We start from the raw sequence: 21,819 nt of genomic DNA, 5'->3' as shown, positions 1-21,819 counted from the left end.
CAAAAAATCTTCAGGGTCTGTTTAACAGATGGAGAAAAAAAATCTTAAAACAAATAGTCTTTTAGTTTTTGTTAATTTTCAAATTTTGAGTATAACAGCAATCAAGTATGTTTTGAATTCAATATCTTTGAAAATATATAGGGAATATAATCTTTTTTTTTTTTTTTTAGCCAAATCTATTTAAGTATATCATATTTTCCTAAAGTTAATTTTTATATTTCGGTAGGAAACACGTATTTCCTGGGCGTTCCTGCTCTCCTCACTCAGGGAGCATTCAGGATCAAAACGTTGCTTAATATTTGTTTATTATTTTTATTGCGCTTTAGTAATATTGGTAATTTAGATAAAACTCACACGTATGCGTGTGATTCTGTCGACTGATTTGAGTTTTTTAACCATCAGCGGACTAAAATCGGCGATGATAACACCAGAACTATTAGAAACTACAACTCCCGATGCTTCGGTTGTAGTTCGCAGATGTTCTTCCGGTGTCACGGGTCAACTCATCCGAGGAGAAGCAAAGATCCGAGAAAATCGACGAACACCGACAGAAAAAACTATTGAAATCATGGTAAGTGCGCCGTGATATCATATTAATTGAATATTTTCATGTGAATTCACGAAGATCCGTCGTAGTCAAAGCAGCGTGTCGGTTTTATTTGAGCAGATCAGCAGTTTAACGAGGCTAAAAGCTCCGTGCTAACGTTAGCATGAATGTGGGGGACGTTTGTCAGTTGAGCAGCTGCACTGACCCACAAACACACATTTACTGCTAACCCGTAGCTCTGTGTATATTTGGTAGTAATTTGACGAAATTAATACTTTCTTATTGCTTAAAGTCAATGTTAGCCGACATATAATTACATAAAGATTCAGCTGCTGCCTCCCGTGTGCGTCTTTTTGCTCGGTATTTCATTTTAAAGTCAGTTTTTTAATCTTACCGAGAAATATAAAGTTTTTTTTTTTAATGCTGCAGACATTTTTAGGGACTTTTCGTTATTTATAAGAGGGGATGAGGTGGTGCAAAGTGGAGGAGGATTGGGGGGGGATTTCTGTTTTTTGTTTTGTCTTAAGGGAGGAACATTCAACTTTAAATTGTCGTGTTTTTGTATATATATTTTAATACCATCTTAACCCCAAACCCGAAAGTGGGTTTGAAAAGCATGTTTTCTTTAACCCTTTGAAACTTGTCTCGACACCGGTTTTCTTGTGCTGCTTTCAGACGCCTTTCATAAAACAACTTAACCCTTAACAGCCTGAGCAAACTGGTTTGCTCTGAAAGACAATGAAAATGTTGGCAAGAAGTGACCCATAATTTGAAAAAAAAAAAAAAAGTAAAATAGAAGAAAATTACCATATATATATATATTAGGAAATGTATAAACATACCCCCCCCCCCCCCCCCTTTTTTTTTTTTTTTTAACTAAAACTTTCAAAAAAAAAAAGGGGGGGGGGGGGGGGGGGGCTTATTTTCAGGTACTACTTTATTTACTTTACTTTCAACTAATTTCCTTATAATTTTTGGGTCAGGTCTTGTTAAGTTGTTAATTGCCTCATCCACATGTTTTTGAATCATGCCATTAATCATGGCCAGAAACCGTTAAATATGGTTATTTATGGTGTGGGGAGGATCATCTATTTTCTCCTGAGTCATTTTGGGAGGCTCATTAAAAATATTTGTGGCTCCAGGGAGTATCATGATATATATATAATAAAAAAGTCACACCCCAGCTACCCTCCTACTCTGATAAATTAAGTACATGTCTGTACAAACAGAAGGAGAAGGAGATATCACTACAAAATGCTACTAATTGTGACCTATTAGCTATGTAACTGCTAATATTCCTCTGTAAGACCATAAACAACATTGCTCAAGCAATGTCTTTCAAATTCGATAAATGGTCGCAAAGTAAACATATTTGCACATCTTTGAATCTATTTTTCATTATTTGACTGCATGATAAATTGGCTGTCACACCCGAAAGCAAGACAATGAAATTAAGACTAAAATCACATTCTAACTGCACGTATTTTATTTTGTTTTTCAGTCCCACACCATCCTGCTGGTGCAGCCCACCAAGAGGCCAGAGGGCAGGACGTACGCGGATTATGAATCTGTCAACGAGTGTATGGAAGGTGGGCTGATGGGGCTTTAGAGCCCTTTAACTTTTGCCGAGTGTCCCTCCACAGTCTGGTTGCCATATGGGAAATGTTGCATTGTATTTTTCCGAGCACCACGGAGACCCAACATTTGCACGTTTCGTACACGTCATATAAACGAGTGTAAAGTGATGCAGGTCTGCTGAGCTGCAGCCCGCTGTTTTAGAACAACTACAAAAACAGGTGTTTAGTGAGAACACAGCAACATTTCCGTTTGTAATTTTGCACTAAATTGTGTGTTTTTGTACCTAAACATACCTGCAGGTGAACATTTGTGCCGGTGAAACATAAAGTTTCAACATATTCGCAGTTACATAATAACGTACAAATGTTACAAATCCGTGGTTTGCAAAAACTTACAATGTTGCTATTTATTCGAAAATCAGCTGAAAAGCACATTTAAGATTTTACTTTGATTAAGATATAGAAATGAAAGTATGTAGATATATCTACATTTGTCGGGTATTTAATTGACAACATACAGTGCAACAGATGAAACAAATTCCTTAAATCAGCAGCAGGGATCAAAACAGTGTGTGATCAACAGGAAAATGTTTTGTGTTTTCTCATGATGTAACTTCTGTCTCCAGGCGTGTGTAAGATGTACGAGGAGCATCTAAAGAGAATGAACCCCAACAGTCCGTCAATAACGTACGACATCAGTCAGCTGTTCGATTTCATCGACGACCTGGCTGACCTCAGCTGTTTGGTGTAAGTTTGACAAAATCATGATGTTGATGTTGTGTTTTTGTTTTGTTTTTTTAAATATTGTCTCTGGGATTTTTCCAGTATTTTGAGGGCAGTCATGAAGGCGGTCACATTTCAAGATATTGAGCACAAAATATTAACTGTATTTACTGTTCTGCAGTATGAAAGTTAAAAAAACTCATCACAAAAGTCAAAACCTGCTCAGCAGAAGAAGAATTACGTCTCACGTACACTTCCGTTATTTGTAAAAATATTTGGTCTCCTGCTTATTTTGTTCAAATTTCTAATGTATTAGGATAAACTCACTGAGTGCAGCCGGGATTTAAACCCACAGCGCTGCAGACATCCTGTCAGAGCAGATGAAACCTCTCTGTGCCTGAAGCCTATTCATTTAGGACAGTCATTTTTAAATAATAACTTAATTTTAGTGATTCAATTAGGAGGTTCAAGCCCCTGTGTATTCAAGCAGCCGCTCTGCTGAAGTGCCCTTGAGCACAGCCATGGTGCTTTTCTCTCTCCTGGTAGCTGAACTTGACTTGAATAAATACTTCAGTCCCTAAATGACCATTTGTGTGTCAGTAATTTATCTTCAAAGAAAATAACAACGTCTCATTTATCCAGTCGTGTGCTTCCCAAACAGAGACCTTTCTCACTGGGAACTTAGCTAAAAGTGTTCTCTCTCTAAAGCCAGATTTCATGAACAGAAACGCTCATTTTTCCTCTCTGAACACGGGAGCTGCTGCTCGCTGCCTCGATCAGTTAGTGTCTCTGTCTTATTGTGTGACTTCGGTCTTTAAAACGGTTAGTTCAGATTCACCAAGAACACAAACTAAGGCCACGTTTAAACAAGAACTGCCGTACGAAAAATGAAAGTCTTTCCTTTGCGTTTTTTTTTTTTTTTTTTAAAATCCACGTTCATATGCTAACATTGTGAAAACGATCAACAACCGAAAACGCTGTAGTAATTATGCCAGGCCAGTAGTTTTCGGTGTGACTTTGTAATGACACGTGACAACGACCACACGGCTGCGCAGAAAGGCGTTCTTCTACAGAGAGGTGAGTATAAACAGCAAGAAGGCGATGGCGAACGCACACACGTGAAGCGACAGCGTTAATAAACTCCGTAGAGTCAGCGGCACAAACACAGCTCATTAGTCCGCCATTGTTATTGTAGTCCTCCGACTCGCACATGGCTGTTTGTCTGACACGTCACGCACAAGCGGCTGTGATGTCACCGCTCTCGCAGCATCCGCACATGAAGGCGTGGTGTTTTTAAACAGCACTCATTCTGGAAGCAGGTTTCAAACGTTTGTGTTTTCAGGCACCAAAAACGCTGTTGTCGTGAGAACGAAAGACCAAACCGCAACAAAAGTTTAATGTCTCATGCCAGAACCGTTGCCGTGTAAACGCCCCTGACTAACTGATGGTAGACCTGCAGCTCCCGTTTCCGGCGAGCTAAAAGCACTGTTTTTGTCCGTGGAGTCTGGCTTTGTCGAGAGCAGAGAGAAGTTTAACTTTTGGTTCAGTTCCCGTCAGGAAGGGCTGCCTGTTTGGGAAATTCTGAGCAAGTACTGCAGTAATGTTAAGTATTCTGGTGGACGACACAGATGTTTTAAAATAGTTTCACTGTTGTTTTTTGGGATTCTTTGTTCATCGAGGAGGCGCGCAAGAAAAACAAAGTTTCTTCACAAATTCCAAAGTATTACTTTAAACAAAGCAATCGAGACGGACGGTGTCTGAGTCGATTGTTTTTTTGTCACATTGTGCATGCCAGAGTGAGAATCAGGGCAGACGAGCCTTGAAGAAATTAGAAACTGAATCTCGTTTTTGGTGTCCTCAGGTATCGCGCCGACACACAGACGTACCAGCCGTACAACAAGGACTGGATCAAAGAGAAGATCTACGTGCTGCTCCGCCGTCAGGCCCAGCAGGCCCAGAAGTGAAGCCTCTGAGGGCCGAGGCTCAGTGTTATTTTTACTTTCTGTAACTTGTGTTCAATCATTTTGACAACACTTTTTAATTTTTTTTTGTCATGAAGGGGAGGTGTATTTTGTATTTTAATGTTTGCTTTGTTAATAAAGATTTCATTTAAATAAACGCTCCTGAATCGGGTATTTCTTACTGTGTCTCATTTGTCCTTTTCCGTTCGTTTCCTTTTCTTTCTGTCCTGTGTTTATTGTCCTTTCTTTTATTAACTTGCCCCTCATTTTAAAATTTTCCTGTTGGCCTTCTTTTTGTTAGTTTTGTTTTTCTTTTACTGTCTTATGTCTCGTTTTTTCCAGATTTTACAAGTTTTCGTGAGTTGGCCTTGCAGTCTTGTTTAAGGTAATTTCCCTTTTTTTTTTTTTTTAACCAAAAAGCATCTTAAAATATTGATTTTATTTCTATTATTTCCTGGGGAATATATTTCTGAGTTCCTGCACCTATTCTGTCTTTTATTCCTGTCGTTATTTTCCCCTTTTTCTGTCTTTTAGTCCTTCTTTCTTTGTCCTTTTATGAAACATTTTCCTTCCCATCTTTGGACAGTGTGTGCTGCTGACTGAAAAAGTGCCGCTGAGAATGTAAATTTGTTTTGCTGCCGTGCACATTTCCTCATTTTTCAGTCAATACAGCAGCAAACAAGCTTGTCTCGAATATTGATTTTTTTTTCTTTTAACTGTGCCTTGAAAGAATATCTACGATTTCCTGGACTTTCAAAACACGCCGCCTGTGTGGGAAGATTAAAAATGAAGTGTTTCCTCTACCTTTGCTGTCTGTTCTTAATTTTTCCTTCATGTTTGAGGTTTTTGTCTTTCTTCTTTCCATCTTTTTTTCCCTCTTGAGAAGTTTGGTTTTGACTGCAGAGTGATTCTTAGAGTCTTGATTTGCTGTGCAAAGTTTTCAACTTTGAACATTTTTTTAAAAAAAATCTCTGTCATTGCTTTCTTTTCATTGTTTCTTTCCACTTTTTCATTTTCTTTGTTTTTTTCTTTCATGATTGTGTTATAGGCTGTTTTTCTTTTCCTAATTCCTTGTTCTTTCTTTTTGTTTAAATCCTTTTGACCATAACATAATAAGGATGTCAGTTTGCTTTGCATTTTTTAACGTAACAAATTTAAAATATTAAACTTTCCTTTTAATGTTTTCATTTCCCCTTCATCTCTTTAACTTTTCTTATTCCTGATTTCTTTCTTTTTTTCCTTCTTTTCTGACTGCAGCAAGGAGATACTTTGTGATGTCAGTTTTCTGACTTTAAAAAAATGAAGCTTTCCTTTCATTGGTTTCATTTGTGTCTTTCCTGTCTTTTCTCCCTTTACTTTTTTCTTTGTTTTTCCCCCATTCACGATTGTGTAACTTTTTCAGTCCCTATTTTTTGCCTCTTGTCTTTTTCTCTTTTCAACAGTCTGGATTTAACTGTAGGAAAGCTGCAGTACTATGAGGATGTCACTTTAAAGATTTCAAACACGAAGCTCTCACTTTGTGGTTTTATTGTATAAGTATAGTATTGTATAAGGACGTCAATTTGCAAATGTCAAACATGCTCTCCTCTCATTGTTTTAATTTTTTGGCCTGTCTTTTCTTTTTTCACATTTCTATGTATTTTTCCCTCCGTGTTTGTTACTTTTCTTATTCCCAATTTCTTTCTCCTTTTTTTCTGTCTTTTTCTATTTTTTTGGCCTTTTTTCTTTTCAATTTTCTTCGTATTTTTGTCCTTTGTGTTTGTTTCTTTTCTTATTCTCATTTTCTTTCTCTTTTTCTGTCTTTTTTTTTTTTCAATTTTCTTTTCCCCCTTCATATGTGTTACTTTTCTTACTCCCCCTTATTCTGTTTTTTCTTCAGTCTTACACAGTTTGGTATTGCCTGTACAGGAGAGTGATATTTTTTTATCTTTGCAAATGTCAAAAATGAAACTTTTTTGTATAATTTCTTTCTGTCATTTCTTCTCCTTCTTTTACACTTTTACTATTTTATTCCTCATATTTCTGTCTTTTTTTCCCCAAAATCTTTTTCCTTCTCTCTCCCGCCTTGATAATAAATACCCAAGTGTTGGAGAGGATGTGCTTTTCAGCCCCGCACATGGTAATTCCCTCCTTTAGGCTCAGTACAGTGGCACATTAGCACGTCTCTAAATATTGATTTTTAACCACTCTGCCTGAGAAAGTATTTACAGTTCTCTGCTCTGATGGGAATTAAAAGAAAGGGAAAAAATCAATAAAATGTAAGAGAAACATCTGTATCTGGGCTGAAGGGGCTCTACAGTGAAGTGCGGGGACATTTGTGAGTGTGTGTGCCGGCTGACGGAGCGCAGGACGCGGACACCCTCCTCTCCTGCAGACGCGCCGCTGCAAGCTCAGTGTTTCTCTCCACCTTTGTGTTGTGATCGGCTCTCCCAGTCTGTTTCTCACACCCACCCGGTGCCCCCCCTCCCTACACCTCCTCCTCCACCCTACCCTACCCCCTCCACCACCCCCTCTCCTCCTTTTAGCATCTGAAAAGACCACTGAGTGAGAATCGATGGCGCAGAGGCCCGCTTGACAGGACAATAAACCACAAAGAAGGGGTGAGTTTTTTTTCCTCCTCTTGGTTGTTTTTTCTCAATTGCGGAATTACTCTAATGGCACAACGATAAGGGGAATCGCTCGGGGCTGGCAGCGTGGAAATGATATTTAAACACAAGGCATCTTTTGTTACCGCGATATGATTTACAGCAGCTGCCGTGGTCCCACTCAGGAGGAGGAGGAGGAGAAAAAATCATGCTTTTAAAAAAAGGAGCAGGAAAAAAACACCACCAGGAGCAAACAGCATCCTCATCCTGCATCGTTTGGGACATTAATTTCACATGAACACACATTCACCTTACGTAACCTACAAATGCATCATCCTGCTCCTGTTATTGCCGGAGAATAGCATGCACTTGCCGCTGCAGGTTTAGATGAGGGTCGTTTGCGTGGATTTCATTGGGCGATGCGGTACCTCGAGGGTGTTAATGCGGTTGTCGTGTTGTAAACAAAAATATGTCAGCTCGATCGGAGAGGGAGGTTGTTTTATTTAAGGCGCCTCCCCTGGAAATTGAGCGCGAGGCAGTGTTATAATTGAGCTTTCCCCCCTCCACATTGATGCGTTTTTTTTTGCAGCCATGAGGAGAGGACAAGTCACATCCAAGACGCAGGGGGAGCCGTCTATTTACAGCTGAGCATCTCGTGTCTGTCATTGCCACAACAATAGCTTCCATTTTCCTCATCACGCGTAATCGATACAATATGACGCGATTATTGGTGTTTGTCTCCCCCAAATGTCTGATCACACCAACAGAGCGCACAGCTGAGCAGAAACTGATGAATCATGTATTGATCTTATGTCTCACCGCTCAGATGAGAATGTGTTTGGGCTGCTGGTAACCTCAAGTGACCTGACAGCATGTGGTGGTGGTGTGTGTGTGTTTGTGCGCGTGCTTCTTCTCCTCACCTCCAGCCTCTCCCGCACCGGCTTCCCGCACCGTGAAGACGCAGCGATGCCCCGGCAGCAGAGGGAGGACCCGGCTCCGTCTCCGTCCCGCCGCCTCGGCCTGGCATCCCTCCGCCTCCCGACACTGAAGCCCGGCCACCACTTCCCATGAGGCCACCACCAGAACTCAGCTCGACCGCTCTGTATGGGGCCTCTCACATATGAAGTAGGTCCATGTTGATGGTTTGTCTCCAGCTGTGGAGTGGACACATGAGTCAGACTCCTGAGGAGGGAGTATGACTACACCCCCCAAATTTCACCCCTTGAAACCTGGACAAATTGTTTTGATTTCTTTAAAAAAAAAACATGGGGAGAAGGCAATGAGAAACTTCACAAGACATGGCCCAAAAATCAGCAAGAAATTAGTTAAAAAGGTTACAAGAAAGTTACCTGAAAATAAGCAAAAAAGAAAAGCAATTAAAAAATCCAAGTGACCCAAAAAGTGCTGAAAAATGATTATTATTAATTTGTTATATCTATATGTGAATGTTTTTTTCCCCACAGACATAATTTCAGATATAGAATTGTAGTAATGATAAATATAATTTTCAAACTGGGTATTTTTTAACAACGGGTCAGTTGTTAGTTGTAAGTTTACGCACAAGTTCTTATAAAAAAGTTGAAAGTGCCATACAGGATAATAAAATATCACAATGGAAATGCAAATAAGTACATATTTTCTGCAAACATCCATATACATATATTAATAAGGCATAATTATATAATATTTAAGCGACCGAATAAAAATCGTTTTTAAATGAAGTTTGTGCAGTTAAAAGTTAAGGGATGCTGATTCATTGTGTGCTGGAGGAAGACCAGTATGAGCTTCAACACTAAGAGGAGGATCCTAAACTCAGAAAGCAAAGAGTTGTCATTGGAGATTTTAAAAGAATTAAAATAACCATGCCATCTATAATAACCTACGTAAAAATCAAAAAATGAAAATACTCAGGAGTGAGTTGCAGCCAAAATAATGGCACAAATATGTGCAACAAATTGTTTTTTTGCTGCAGATTTATTGTCTAGACCAGTAATTAAATTTTTTTTCACATGATGGCATTTGTCTCCCTCTTAGTTGACATGGAGGATGAAGATGGGACTTGTCTACTTGATGTTTTGTGGTGAGTCTGTCTGATTCTTACTTTGATCTAACAGAATAAAAATCGTTCTGTATATGATTAAAGTATTATTAACTGTATGGAGGTTTGTTATAAGATATTAAATGTAGTGCTCTGTCCTTTTAAACTGGGTCTTTGTTATCATACTCAAAATCCTCAGCTTGCACCAAATATTCAAAGAGATTGAATTTACTGTGATTTGTCTTCCTCTCTGCAGTGACCCCCAAGCCCTGAACGACTTCCTTCATGGGACCAATGAGGTAACTAAGGCTTGTTAAATAGAGAGGGACTCAAATAAAAAAAATCAATAGAGCAAATGATAAATTTGAGATGGGAATTTTTCTTGGCACACGGTCGTGCGAGATGTGTGGAGGCGGGCCGACAGTGTGATAGAGAGCCGTAATGTAATACTGCGTGCATTTCTCGCCACGACTTTGTGAGCCCAGCCTAAAAATCGACTCATTTCATCCCACCAGCTGCAGACTGAAGACCTGCTCATTAACTCCTCCTCTGGGGAGCCCTCCCTCTTCACAGACGCCCCGGTGAGTGTCTGGATCCACAGCCAGCAGCGTCACAACAACCAGCATTTTCCCCAGGAGAACCATTTTTTTCTCTCTCTCCTTCTGTGCCTGAAACTGCTTCCTGTTAACTCCTGCTAACCACACGTCTCCTCTCCTTTTCACCCTCTTTCTGTTTCCCACGGTGTCCTCCTCCAGAGCCCCGTCTCTCTGCTGGGAGATGGCAGGGATTCCCCAGACACGCCTCCACCTGGGTGTGTGGATCTGTCCTTCCTGGAGGAGGCCCTCCTGTCATCGCCGGAGGGTGGAGAAGACGCACAGGTGGTGCAGGGTGGGACTCCTGTGGAGGCTGGATTTGAGGCAAAGAAGGGAGAGGTGGAGGATGCGGAGGAGGCAGAGGTGGCGTGTGATATCCTCCAGCAGAGCCTGCAAGAGGCCGAGATCACAGAGCAGACCATGGCTCTGGAGGCAGGTCTGGCCCAACCGGGGGACAGCCTGTCCCTGTACTCCCCTGCTCCTCTCCTCTCTGCACCCACCGTACCCTTCATACCTAAGTCTGTGACCTTGCCCATCACCCCGGCGTTGCCCAGAGACACCCAGGCGGCGGTGGAGCCTCCGCAGCCCTCCCTCCTGGCTGTCGGACCGGGCTGCCCCTCTCTAAAACCTGCCGCCCCTCCTCAGCTGATGGGGCTCCTGCCTGGAAACGTGTTCCCAGCTGCGTCTCCAGAGACCTCCTTCTCTCTGAGTCCTGCCCAGGCATCCAGTATGATCATCCACAAGGCTGTTCCCAGTGTGACCAGTCGCCCCCTTATCACCCCGACCCTGAGAGCCACAGCAGCAGCAGCTCCGGGCATCGTCCTGCAGCGGGCCCCTCTCCCCATCCAACCCAAGCTGCCCATCAGCATCCAGCCCAGACTGGTTCAAATTAGCCCCAAACCTTCTGGGCAGAAACACACTCCAGGTCTTACGTTTGTCCCTGGGACTGCATCATCAAATATTTTACTCTCCCAAACTCCGGGCCAAAAGCCTGCAGCTCCGCCGCCGCAGCCCGCCCAGCAGCTCCCAAAGCCGGTCAGCCTGCAGCTGGTCAACCAGGGCGGCTCCTTCGTGCTCCAGCCTCAGGGACTCTTCCAAGGCCAAAACCAGTTCCTTCTTCCAGGCCAGTCCCCTGTTACCATCTCCCAATCTGCCAGTGCAGCTCGACCGCTGCTGACCCCCAGTCACCACGGCCCCTCACTCCACAGCGTGAACCCCTCCACCGGGCAGCTCATCGAAGGCTCTCAGATCCTTACGGTGCCCCAGAGACAGCTGAACTTCAGCCCCGTCTTCACCACCCCTTCAGGGCAGCTAGCGCTCCGCCAGGCCACTGTGCTTTCAGGACCTTTGCAGCTACAGTCAGCGCCCCCTACTGTCTTCCAGATGCCAGCGCAGCTGGCTGGAACCTACACTGCAGGAGGGCAGGGGCAGCGTGCCACCCTGGTCCACAGTCCCGCGCTTGGAAACCACATTACCTTGATCAACAGTTCAGGGGTGCTTCCTCCAGATCTCACTTCCATATCGATCGTAAATGGGCCCTCGGTGGTTCAGGGCCTGCCTTTCGCTGCCCAGGCCCCGGCTCCTCAGACAGGAGTGACGGAGGGACAGCTGAGCCTCCAGCAGGCCTCTGTGGTGCTGCTGCCAGAGAGATCCATTCAGGAGGAGAGGAGCAGCTCAGAGGAGACCTTCCACCAACTCCCACAGGTGAGCTGCGGCCTCCGTTTCAGAGGCTGGATATCAAATCTTCTATCATATCTTACATCATCATTGCAAATCATTACACTGACGCAGACATACAGCACCACTTCAGAAATCGTTGAGGCATGTTGCACTCCTGGTGACACCACACCTTGTGATGTTAAAACTTGTATTTTGAAATTAAATCCAGCTTCAATAACATGATACATACGTGCAACCAACACGTGTTGAATTTTGCAGCTTGCACACAGATACGGCACTTTGCACCGTGCACTTTATGCCATACAGTTAACCTGCTGCTGCACTTTTGTCTCCTGTATGAATTGTTGTATTTTTTTCCTTTTTCTTTCTCTCTTGATGCTTCTATAGTCTGTTACTTGCCAAAGGACTACGGATGTAAATTAGCAGTCCTGCTAACTCTGGCATATTTACGTTTGTATTTTATAGTGACGTTCATTAATATACTGTCCCCTATAAATAAGCATTACATTAAATTAAGCTCTGATGTCTTCTCTTGCAGCCCTATGGACATGTCCTCCAGCATGTCTCAGTGCAGTCAGCCTCTGCAGGGCTGCAGTCCTCCTCCCCTCCTGTAGTCACAGTCCTGCAGCCTCCCCCTGAACCTCCTCTGGCCCCCGATCCAGCTGTGGAGATCCCGAAACTACTGATGCCCCCAGCAGACATGACCCAAGTAGTGGAGGAGGTGACCCAGTCCATGAGTCAGAACGAGGCCTTTATGCAACATCTGCAGCAGGTCAGAGCTTCAGCAGAGTCCTGCAGTGATGAAGTGCTTGTGCTGGTTTACGTTTATATACTGCTCCTCCTCAGTGATGATGCTTGATGCACCACAGAGCTAATAGCCTCCGAAACAATCTGTAAGATTTATTATTCACTGCCGTTGTTCATCTTCTTTTTCATCGTTTCTCCCACAGCAAGCACTTAGTTCTCCGATCACATCTGACCTGTTGGTTGGAGCGCTGCCAGTGGTGCCGATGGAGTCTCTCGCCTCCCCGGCGACCAATGAGAGAGAGACACAGCCGCAGACCCAAGCAGTGTCCGGTCAGGACGCCCGCGCTGTGATGTCTGACCAGTGTGTCGAGGCGTCTCCGCTTCACTCAGAACCAGAGGACACCCCGCTGATCTGCTCCTCCCCTCCTCCCGTTCAGGACTCTGAGAGACCAGCTCCGGCAAGTTTCTCCCCTCTGCCTGGACCCGAGGGTTCGGCCCCGCAAATCACAGCCCCCCAGCCTCGCATTGAGCCCCAAGTCCAGTACCAGGTCCCCCATCAGCTCCAGGTCTCCCAGGTCTTATTCGCCCAGAACCAGGTGCAGGTTCAGTCATCTGGTTCCCAGCCTGCACCTCACCTCCAGCAGCCGTCTGCCTCCCAGGCTCAGTCCTCGGTCAACGCTTCACTCCACAGTAGTCCCCCCCCTCTGCGTGTCTCGGTGCCTCAGCAGCAGCCTGAACCCACAGCTGCGTCCGCTAGTCTCTCCAAAGGAGGAGACGACTCCGCTGTCCAACAGCACACACAAAACAGTGAGTTTTAATTCAACTATGACACAGAGCGAATCGTTATCACTCTGCTCCTGTCATTATTACGACCTGCTCTACAATCACCATCATCGTCCGCTGTCATCGCTGTGTCCCCCGTTTCAGAGCCAACAGCTGCCTTGGTCGTGGAGAGTAAAGCGTTTACTCTCGATGTCCATCCACCCTCTCCCGCAGCTCAGGGGGTCCAGACTCACGGGCCCCCGGCCCCCAGAGAGTGTGCACCTGTCCAGATGAGCCAGCAGACCGCCGCCAAGGTGAGAAAAAGATCCTTTTATTTTAAGTCTAGTTGATTTGAAGTCCCTGCCAAACTAAGCTGATGGTTGGTCGTCGGTCAGTGTTGGACCGTCTGATCTAGTCGGCTCTAGTTTTTGTGATTTCCATTACAGATTTGCATAAAACTTAAGGAGTATTTTCGAATGTCGATAAAACACAGTTGAGAGATAACTGCTTTTCCATTGAGTGATGTTATGCGACTCCTCCTCTCGATAACATTCAAAGAAGCACGATGATGGATGTTCAAAACATTAGCAGGTTTATTTCTATTGCAGCCACCACACAATTCACGATTGTGTGGTGGCGATTCGAAACTTCTGGATGATGCGCTCAACTTTTGAAGAGTTTTTGCGATGCAGTAACAGCTCTTGTAGAGCCTGCTGCATCATGAGGGCGTCAGTTCCTCAAACACATAGCCATAGCATCATGTGACCTAGAAAGCCGAAAAAGTGTTTCCATTGCAGTTTTGCAAAATGTGGCTTTTTTCGGATCGCAGTGTGAAACTTTTTTTGCACTAAAAGTTTGGTGTGTCTGGGTCTTAACAAATACAATATCTTTCATAAAATCTCAAAAACAGATGATTAATTCAAAGTTTTGATTGTTAAAGTTCTATGGTTATGTTAAAAAAACTCAATATCTGATGTAATCCCAAAATAACTGAATGTAACACATGCTTCATATAAAGATACACTTATTATATCAAGTGCTGCAGCATAAGATTATTTTTTATTATTAGTTAATCTGTCACTTTTTTCTTGGTAAAATGTTCAATCCTTTGGTCCATAAAATGTCATAAATTGTCCATCTGTACATTTTAGGCCTTTTTTCTTTTGTTTGTTTTAAAGAAGACGATTATCAAGAAAGCTGCTGTCAACCAGGGCTGCAGTTTACTGAAATATTTCCTAAATTGTAATATGGCCAAATCCAAATTACAGGAGCTGCAATTTTTTCATATAAAGGTGAAATGAGTCACAAAATACTTTTATTAATGAAGTATTGTGGTGCTACAGAGATGCTCCAGCCTACAAATTATATTGGGGATAAGAGACGACGGTTGTTTGGTAGACTCCAGCTAAATCAACCTGTCATAACTTTTATATTTTTTTCAGTGGAAATAAAATGCAAAAATTATTGCAATTACAATATTTGTCTAAAATAATCACAGTATGATTTTTATTTTTATGCATATTTTGCAGCCCTATCTGTCTACACACTCTTTGACTCATCAGATATTTATATTATATAAGTTGTGTGTTTTGTTTTACATTGATGATAAACTGATATAAAAAAAATTCTGTAATTAGTTTAAATAATTTCCCCCTCTGGGTGAAACTGAAATTGGCCCCAGTCTTGAAACAGAGAGAGCAGGCTTTGAAATGATTATTTGTTAAATGCAGCAAACGTATTATTAATGACCTGAAAATGGTCCCATGTCTCCGTCCTTTTGATCTGATCCAAAATGTTTCCTGGCTGCCAGCTGGCAGGTCCTCTGGAGCCGCAGCGAGAGGAGAGGCTCACACCAGCAATGCGCAGGCACAGGTAAGAGCTTCTGTAACGTTTAGACGAAAACAGGAGAGAGAAAACGCCGAGTTTAGTCTCATTTCATGAATCGAAAATTTGTCAAAGATGCACCACTGGAGTACAAAATCAAAAGGGTCCTGGGTTATTATGCAATCTTTTAAAGGAGTTCGGTGTCAAAATCTATTTAAAAAAACTTTTTATTTTAGTTATTATGTGTTGCCCTTCATGTATAGGAGTACTGTTTGGTTCCTGGGTTTCTGTGTATGATTAAAGGTTCAGTGTGAAGGATTTAAGGGCTTTTATTGGCAGAAATGGAAAATAATATTCATAACTTTATTTTCTACAGTAGCCCAGAATGCGTTTTCCAGGGTTCATACAGACAGGGATGAGTCAAATTTAAGGACTTTCAAGTACTTTTTCAAGCAATTATTTTTGTTTTCAAAGATAAAATTGGTTTCTCCACAACCATCTGTTGCAAGATAATTTTATATATTCATAAATGGAGCAAACACAGGGCCTAAAAAATTTAATTATTTATATTAAAGAAATACTCACAGCTGTTCTTACCTACCTTGTTTAAAACATTTATTTAATACATTTCATAAAATATTTTCCCCAATTATTGTTCTGTTCTCCTCTCAAATATATTGAAGTCCTTTTTTAAGGACTAAGTAAAAAAAAAAAAAGTAATTTTTGAAGGTATTCCAGTGCTTAAACTTCAGTGTCAAATTCAAGTACCTAAAGTACCTCATACGAACCCTGGATTTCACATTGGCCGATGTACTTTGCACACAAGAGGTTAAATTCTGCTAAATTCTCCATCAGATTTAAAATGTTTAACAGCATGAGTACATATTAAATAACATCATGTTGCATCACATCAGTCAGTAATAGAGGTGAAAATTAGGATGCCGTGTTTTCTTACTTTACCGGTCAGTGGCAGCTCAGGTTAACGGTTTTTGTTGTCTTCTTCAGGTTCCAGCAGCAGATTTGTTTGGACCACGCAGCAGTTCAGACCCCCTTCACCGGCCCGGCCTTTTCCACGCTGAAGGACGCTGTCAGGCGCCTGCTGCCGTACCACACCTGCGCGGGTCACCTGCCCACTCAGGATGACTTCAATTTAGGTCAGTGAGCTGTGGCTGCAGCTGCTACATTACATTCTTGGTTGATGAAGAAGGACTCATAGAGTTGGATATTAATGACAAACATAACTGAAAGACATGCTACAAATGACTAAACTACACAAAAATGTGAACAAGTTTTGTGATCAAACTGCAAATTTTAGAGTAGTCTTTTCCTGTGGCCATCCCAAAGTGCACCTGCGCACTGACGAGCCTGTCATCAGCGTGTCGATATGGCACACCTGTCAGGTGGAGGAATCACCTCAGGAAAGGAAAAGTGCTCACTAGTATGGATTTTAACAATTTTGCTACCAAAATTTGAGAGAAATGCATCTATTGAGTGCATGAAAAAGTATTTTAACCCTTTAACATATCAGTTTTCTTGTGCTGCATTCATACACCTTCCACGTGCATTTAAAACTCTGAAACCTGAGAAAATCTTTTGATTTCTTTCAAAAACATAGTAAAAACAATTATGAGTAACTTGGCAAGAAATGTCCTGCAAACTGCAAAATAAATAAATAAACAAATAACATGGAAAAAAGGCATTTTCTTTCTTTCTTATTTTCAGGTAGCACTTTCTTCAGGTCATTTTGTTTTTTTACTTTACTTTTTTTTTTTTTTTTTTTAAAAATGTAATTTCAGTGTTTTTTAATTTCTTTATTAAATTCTTTGATTATAAATATACATTTTTTTAGCTTTTGCTTGAGGTCATTTTCCTGTATTTCTTCTTTTTTAAACCTTTTTTTTTTTTTAATTAAATTTTGAACTACAAACATTTTCAGGTAATTGTCTTATAACTTTTTGATAATTTATTTATTTCATTTTCTTATTATTTATTTATTGTTTAGCACTTTCTTGCGTTTTTTTTTTCAATTTTTTTTTTTTTTAACCTTTTTTGTACTTATTGTCAGGTAATATTTTTTTGGGACATTTCTTCTTAGGTTGCTTGTTGCTCTCCTTGCAGGTTTTTGAAAGCGATAAAGCCAGTTTACTCATGTTTCACAGGATTAACCTAACCTGCAAAAAAAAAAAAAAAAAAAAAGGAACCAAAAACAAAAATGTTAAAATGTTTGTTCAGTATTTTACTTGATGCCTCTTGGTAGCTCCTCAGGTGCCACAGTCGTGTCACTGACAGCTGACGTTGTTTCTCTGCTCACAGTGGACCAGGAGTTTGACACTGTGTCCGGTTTCCTGCTGAAACGCACCAAGGACATGGTCAACAAATACAGGCAGCTACTGGTCAGAGAAACCCAGGTGAGACACAACACACTGCGATCTTTGTCTCCTTTGACTGTTCAGTAAATGAACTTCTCCTGAGACCAGGCATCTTTGGTTTATGAGGCCTTATTCATTTCTAATTGTGAGAAAATTAAATGCGCCAAATCCAAAGACCCAACAGTCGTCTTTTCGGCACAGTTTGGAGCAGACAGATGGAGCTGTGTGTGTTTGATGGGATGTGAACTGGTTTTCACAGCAGGAGAGTCCATCAGCAGAGATGGTGATGCTGGAGCGTCTCTTCCTCCAGGCTGAGCGATGCGCTTTAGCGGAGGACAGACGGAGAGTCCGCAGAGACCCAGGTCAGTGTCACCCATCACCTACTTTATCACATGTTAACGTGAATGTGTTTTTTTGGCCAAGAAAGACTCAAATCCCAAGACTGCGACAGAAAATATGGTAGGGAAAAGTGAATCAGTGACACTTCCCAATTTATTCTTCTAAACTAATTTATCCGTGCCTCGGAGCGCGGCACTTAACCTCCATATTTGCTCCAGAGCAGCTCCCAGGTGTGAATGTGTAATTAAGCTGCGTAAATGTGGAGCAGGGTCGTGCTGAGAGAGACTCTGCATGATGACGAGAAAATTACATGTGAGAGGTTAAGAGCAAATTAAAGCGAGGCTGTTATGTTAATTAAAAAAGTTGGAAGAAGGCACTTGAAAACTGTTAAATGTCAGGCTTCACTGCTGTCGGACACCTGAAGGAATAATGATGCAAAAATTATACAAATCACAAGTGATGGTTAATGCTAAAACAAAACCTTTATATTTATATATTTATTTTGAAGTGCACATTAATATACATGCAAATGTGTTTTTATCCGTAGATCATAACTGCTGAAAGAACAGATACAGGGGCTGTATGAGGTATTCATTCATAGCCAGTTCATTACGGAGCAGCAGCAAAACATGTTTTAGCCACTTAAAAAAAAATATCTGAATTGGTTTAAATGTAAGTTGTATTGAGAATATTTTCACTGCTTTACCCTGCTGTCAGTGATTTCAGACAGGGAACTAAATGGTATCCATAATCTCTCTTTAAAGCCAGAGTCCATCGAGAAAAATAGTAATTTTACTTCGCAGAACACAGGAGTTTCTTATCTACTGCTGCTTCCATCATTAGAATTTTTGTTATTGTGTTTCTTTGGCATTTAAGAGTTTGTTAGAGTTGGAAAACGCTCCAGACTGTGACATAAAGTAGTGACCATAACTAATATATCAGATTCAAACTCTATTCAAGGGCAAGATGAACCCGGGTAAAAAATGACATGTTGATGATGGCAATCAAAATGTCACATTTACGCAAATTAATGTGTTAATACTTTGACTACATACATTAATTGAAAGGTTATCATGAAAGATTACTATGACAATTTCATTATACGCAACAAATTTTCAATGATAATTTCATGACTTTTGCAGACCTGAGAAAATGTGACTGTAAAATCCCATGACTTTTCAAGGTTTTCCATGATCATGGAAACCCAAGAATATTCTTGGAAATATCTTGTGTCCTTTGAAACCAAATTTAGCCTGACATTATCTGAGATTTTGATTGGTATCTAAAAACCAGGGAAACCAAAACTACCTGCATGCCTGTGTGGAGTGATTTGGATAATTTTGGTGAGATGACTCTTGAAAAAATGAAAATTATGCTCATTTTCCTTTTTCTCCAGAGTCATTCATGTCGGCCTTGGCTACATCAGCGTCTTCCCCCCACGGTGCCCACTCCTCCGGCTCCTCCCAGCTGTGCCCCTCCGGCAGCCCCTCCTCCCCACCAGCCTGGACCAGACTGTCCGACCGGCCCCCGGGACTGAAGACGTACCGCTCCAGCTCCCGCGGGGCCCTCAGGCTCACCATCAAGCAGGAGTCCGGCTCCCGTAAGGTCGTTCACAACTCCGCCTGCGACCCCGGCCTCAAGAGGGACCACATGGGGCAGCTCACCAACGGCGGCGGAGCTGTGAACGAGCGCCACCCTCAGGCACCCAACGGTGCGCCCCTGCGTCCTCAGCATGACGAGGAGATCTCTAACGGAGCTCTGCCTTGTGACGCCGCGGAGGAAGTCCCACAGACAGCACCCAATTCCAAAATAAAAGCCCCTCTTTCTATGCCAGAGCCACAGGTTGGTTGCTTGGAGTTGCCTCCCAGAGATGTCAGCGCCCCAAAACTGAAATGCTACAGGTTGGATGCGTCGCCTCGGCCGGAGCAGCGGTTCAGCCCGCCGCCTCCCCCGCTCCAAGAGGACAACATGCTCAGTGAACATCTACAGAGTGCCATCGACAGCATCCTGGAGCTTCAGCGTCTGCAGGGCCCCTCTGCAGCCCCGACCAGGGCCACGTCAGGCCCGTCACTGGACCAGGCTGTCACCAGCATCCTGGAGGGACACCTGTGAGGTAATCCGCACCGACAGACGTCCACACAGACGCAGAAACATCTGTCTGAGGTGGTGACTTCTGATCTGTTCCCAGAACTGAATGAGATTTTGTTTCTGGGAGATTATACTTAAAAAAAAAAACTGATTGTTTGAGAGAAGAGGGAGCAGGAAAAAAAATTAAGAGGCACTATAAAGAGATGCATACCAGACAACAGCACTATCTATAGTCCGATAGATGTTAGATACTTCATTTCGATGTACGTTTGTGGAAAAAAAAATCTATTTGAATAGGAGCTATATTGTTTCAGTGGTAGTTAAGTCATTCAGAGGTTTACGACACTGGTGTAACCTTCATCAGCATATAGTATATAAGTAATAGTGAGGATAAACGAAAACGTGGAGTAGACTGAGATTATTCAATAGTTTTTTATAAGATTTCTTTCAAAAAAAAAAAGTGAAGTTTCTTTTGCATAGTGCCAAGCTTCCAGGGTATTTATTTTGATAATCTGTGCCAGTTGTGTTTTGCATTGAGAAAGACAGCGTGTAAGTATGTATGTATGTGTGTGTGTGTGTGTGTGTGATGAGTGTGTGTCTTTATTTGGATCTAAAGAGAGTGTGTGAAAACATTGCATCCTGCGACGGGACAGTACATGAAAAACCCGCCGCAGGCTCCATCATCTCGGCTTATCGAATGAAAACTCCAAAGAATTTGTGACTTGCTACATCCTGAATACACCAGCAAACGTCCATGTCGTGTCTCTTCCCACAAACTGGAGTGTGTCCTTGTTAAAGCAGAAAGAAGCCCGAGAGGAACACAGAAAATAGGCAGAGTCGTGCTTTGTTTTCGGTTTTTTTTAAAGTTTGGACCCGTTTCATCCATGCTGGAGTCTGACTGTGAAATATTTCTAGTTTTCAGAGACGAGATGGTTTCTCATACTTTTATGTATTAACATGCAAGCAATAATGAGTTAGGGTTGTTGGGAGCAGTGGTGGTGCAGTGAGGACGAGGAGGTCTTTGCCTGTCTCGCTTATCGATTGTTTTTTCAGGAATGAGAGATGCTCTTCGTGTCATTGAAGTTCGTGTAGTTTAGAAAACGTGTCACTTAAAGGGAAAGTTTCGATTTTTTAAAAGTGGGATTATATGAGGTTCTTATCCATCGTCAATGCATTACCCACAGTACATGTGTCAGTCAGTATGTGCCCAGTTTGGAGAAGCAGGCTGGAGTTCGACATGAAAGCGAAGCGGTCTGCTGCTGTGGACGCCGGCGGCCACAAAACATATTTTAGCCACCTAAAAAAAATGTCCCACTTCGTAAAATCTGACAAGTTGATGTTATTTCAATCAATCTTGGACGCCAACTGCCTTGAAAAATATAAGTAAATGTAACTATTAATCTTATTTTATGTTTAAAAACCTTGACGTCACATTAGCGCGTGTTGGACTGGCAGCCCGCAGAGATATGCCAAAGTGTGTTGGGAAAAACATGGATTTTTATTCTGAAATTGCATTTTTGGTCAGTTTAAATCACCGCTCCAGATTGTTTTGACCTCTACGGATAATTCGGCTCTCGGTAAAAACCTCCTGAAAGTCTGGATCAGAAAAAGACAAGCACATTAACTTATGGGAGAAAAAAGCATGTTTGTGGGTGAGCAGCTCGTCCTCAAGAATCCAAACCAGGGCAGAAATTCACTGATTTGTATCATGAAACTGCTTTTTTCAGAGTTTATAGCCGTTTTAATCGCCTGGTTTGTTTGTTTTAGCGAGAAAAAGACCTCTGTGGATAATTCGGCTCCAGATAAAAACCTCCTGAATGTCTGGATCAGAAAAAGACGAGCACATTAACTTATGGATTAGCTTGTTGTGGGTGAGCAGCACGTCCCCAAGATGCCAAACCGCGTCAGAGATTCACTGATTTGTAACATCAAACTACTTTATTCAGTGTTTAAAGCTGTTTTAATCGCCTGGTTTGTTTGTTTTAG

The 21,819-nt window shown here is 42.1% G+C and overlaps 2 protein-coding genes across 2 annotated transcripts; both read left to right on the top strand.

Moving 5' to 3' along the window:
- Window positions 1–487: 487 nt before the first annotated feature.
- LOC121953484 (enhancer of rudimentary homolog) lies at window positions 488–4,933 on the top strand. The gene is made up of 4 exons (XM_042500618.1): window positions 488–571; window positions 2,049–2,136; window positions 2,751–2,871; window positions 4,709–4,933. The coding sequence occupies exons 1-4, from the start codon at window positions 569–571 to the stop codon at window positions 4,809–4,811; spliced, it is 315 nt and encodes a 104-aa protein (XP_042356552.1). The 5' UTR covers window positions 488–568; the 3' UTR covers window positions 4,812–4,933.
- Window positions 4,934–7,358: 2,425 nt separating this feature from the next.
- On the top strand, window positions 7,359–20,104 carry si:ch211-168d23.3 (BRD4-interacting chromatin-remodeling complex-associated protein). The gene is made up of 14 exons (XM_042500616.1): window positions 7,359–7,408; window positions 8,320–8,518; window positions 9,428–9,473; window positions 9,688–9,730; window positions 9,947–10,012; window positions 10,187–11,728; window positions 12,243–12,476; window positions 12,655–13,258; window positions 13,379–13,527; window positions 15,024–15,085; window positions 16,043–16,191; window positions 17,351–17,445; window positions 17,666–17,768; window positions 19,142–20,104. The coding sequence occupies exons 3-14, from the start codon at window positions 9,433–9,435 to the stop codon at window positions 19,855–19,857; spliced, it is 3,804 nt and encodes a 1,267-aa protein (XP_042356550.1). The 5' UTR covers window positions 7,359–7,408; window positions 8,320–8,518; window positions 9,428–9,432; the 3' UTR covers window positions 19,858–20,104.
- Window positions 20,105–21,819: the final 1,715 nt, after the last annotated feature.

This window comes from Plectropomus leopardus, chromosome 14, assembly GCF_008729295.1.
Source record: "Plectropomus leopardus isolate mb chromosome 14, YSFRI_Pleo_2.0, whole genome shotgun sequence".
NCBI lineage: Eukaryota > Metazoa > Chordata > Actinopteri > Perciformes > Serranidae > Plectropomus > Plectropomus leopardus.
The sequence above is the reverse complement of the archived record's forward strand: the minus strand, read 5'-3'. Positions and strand labels throughout refer to the sequence as shown.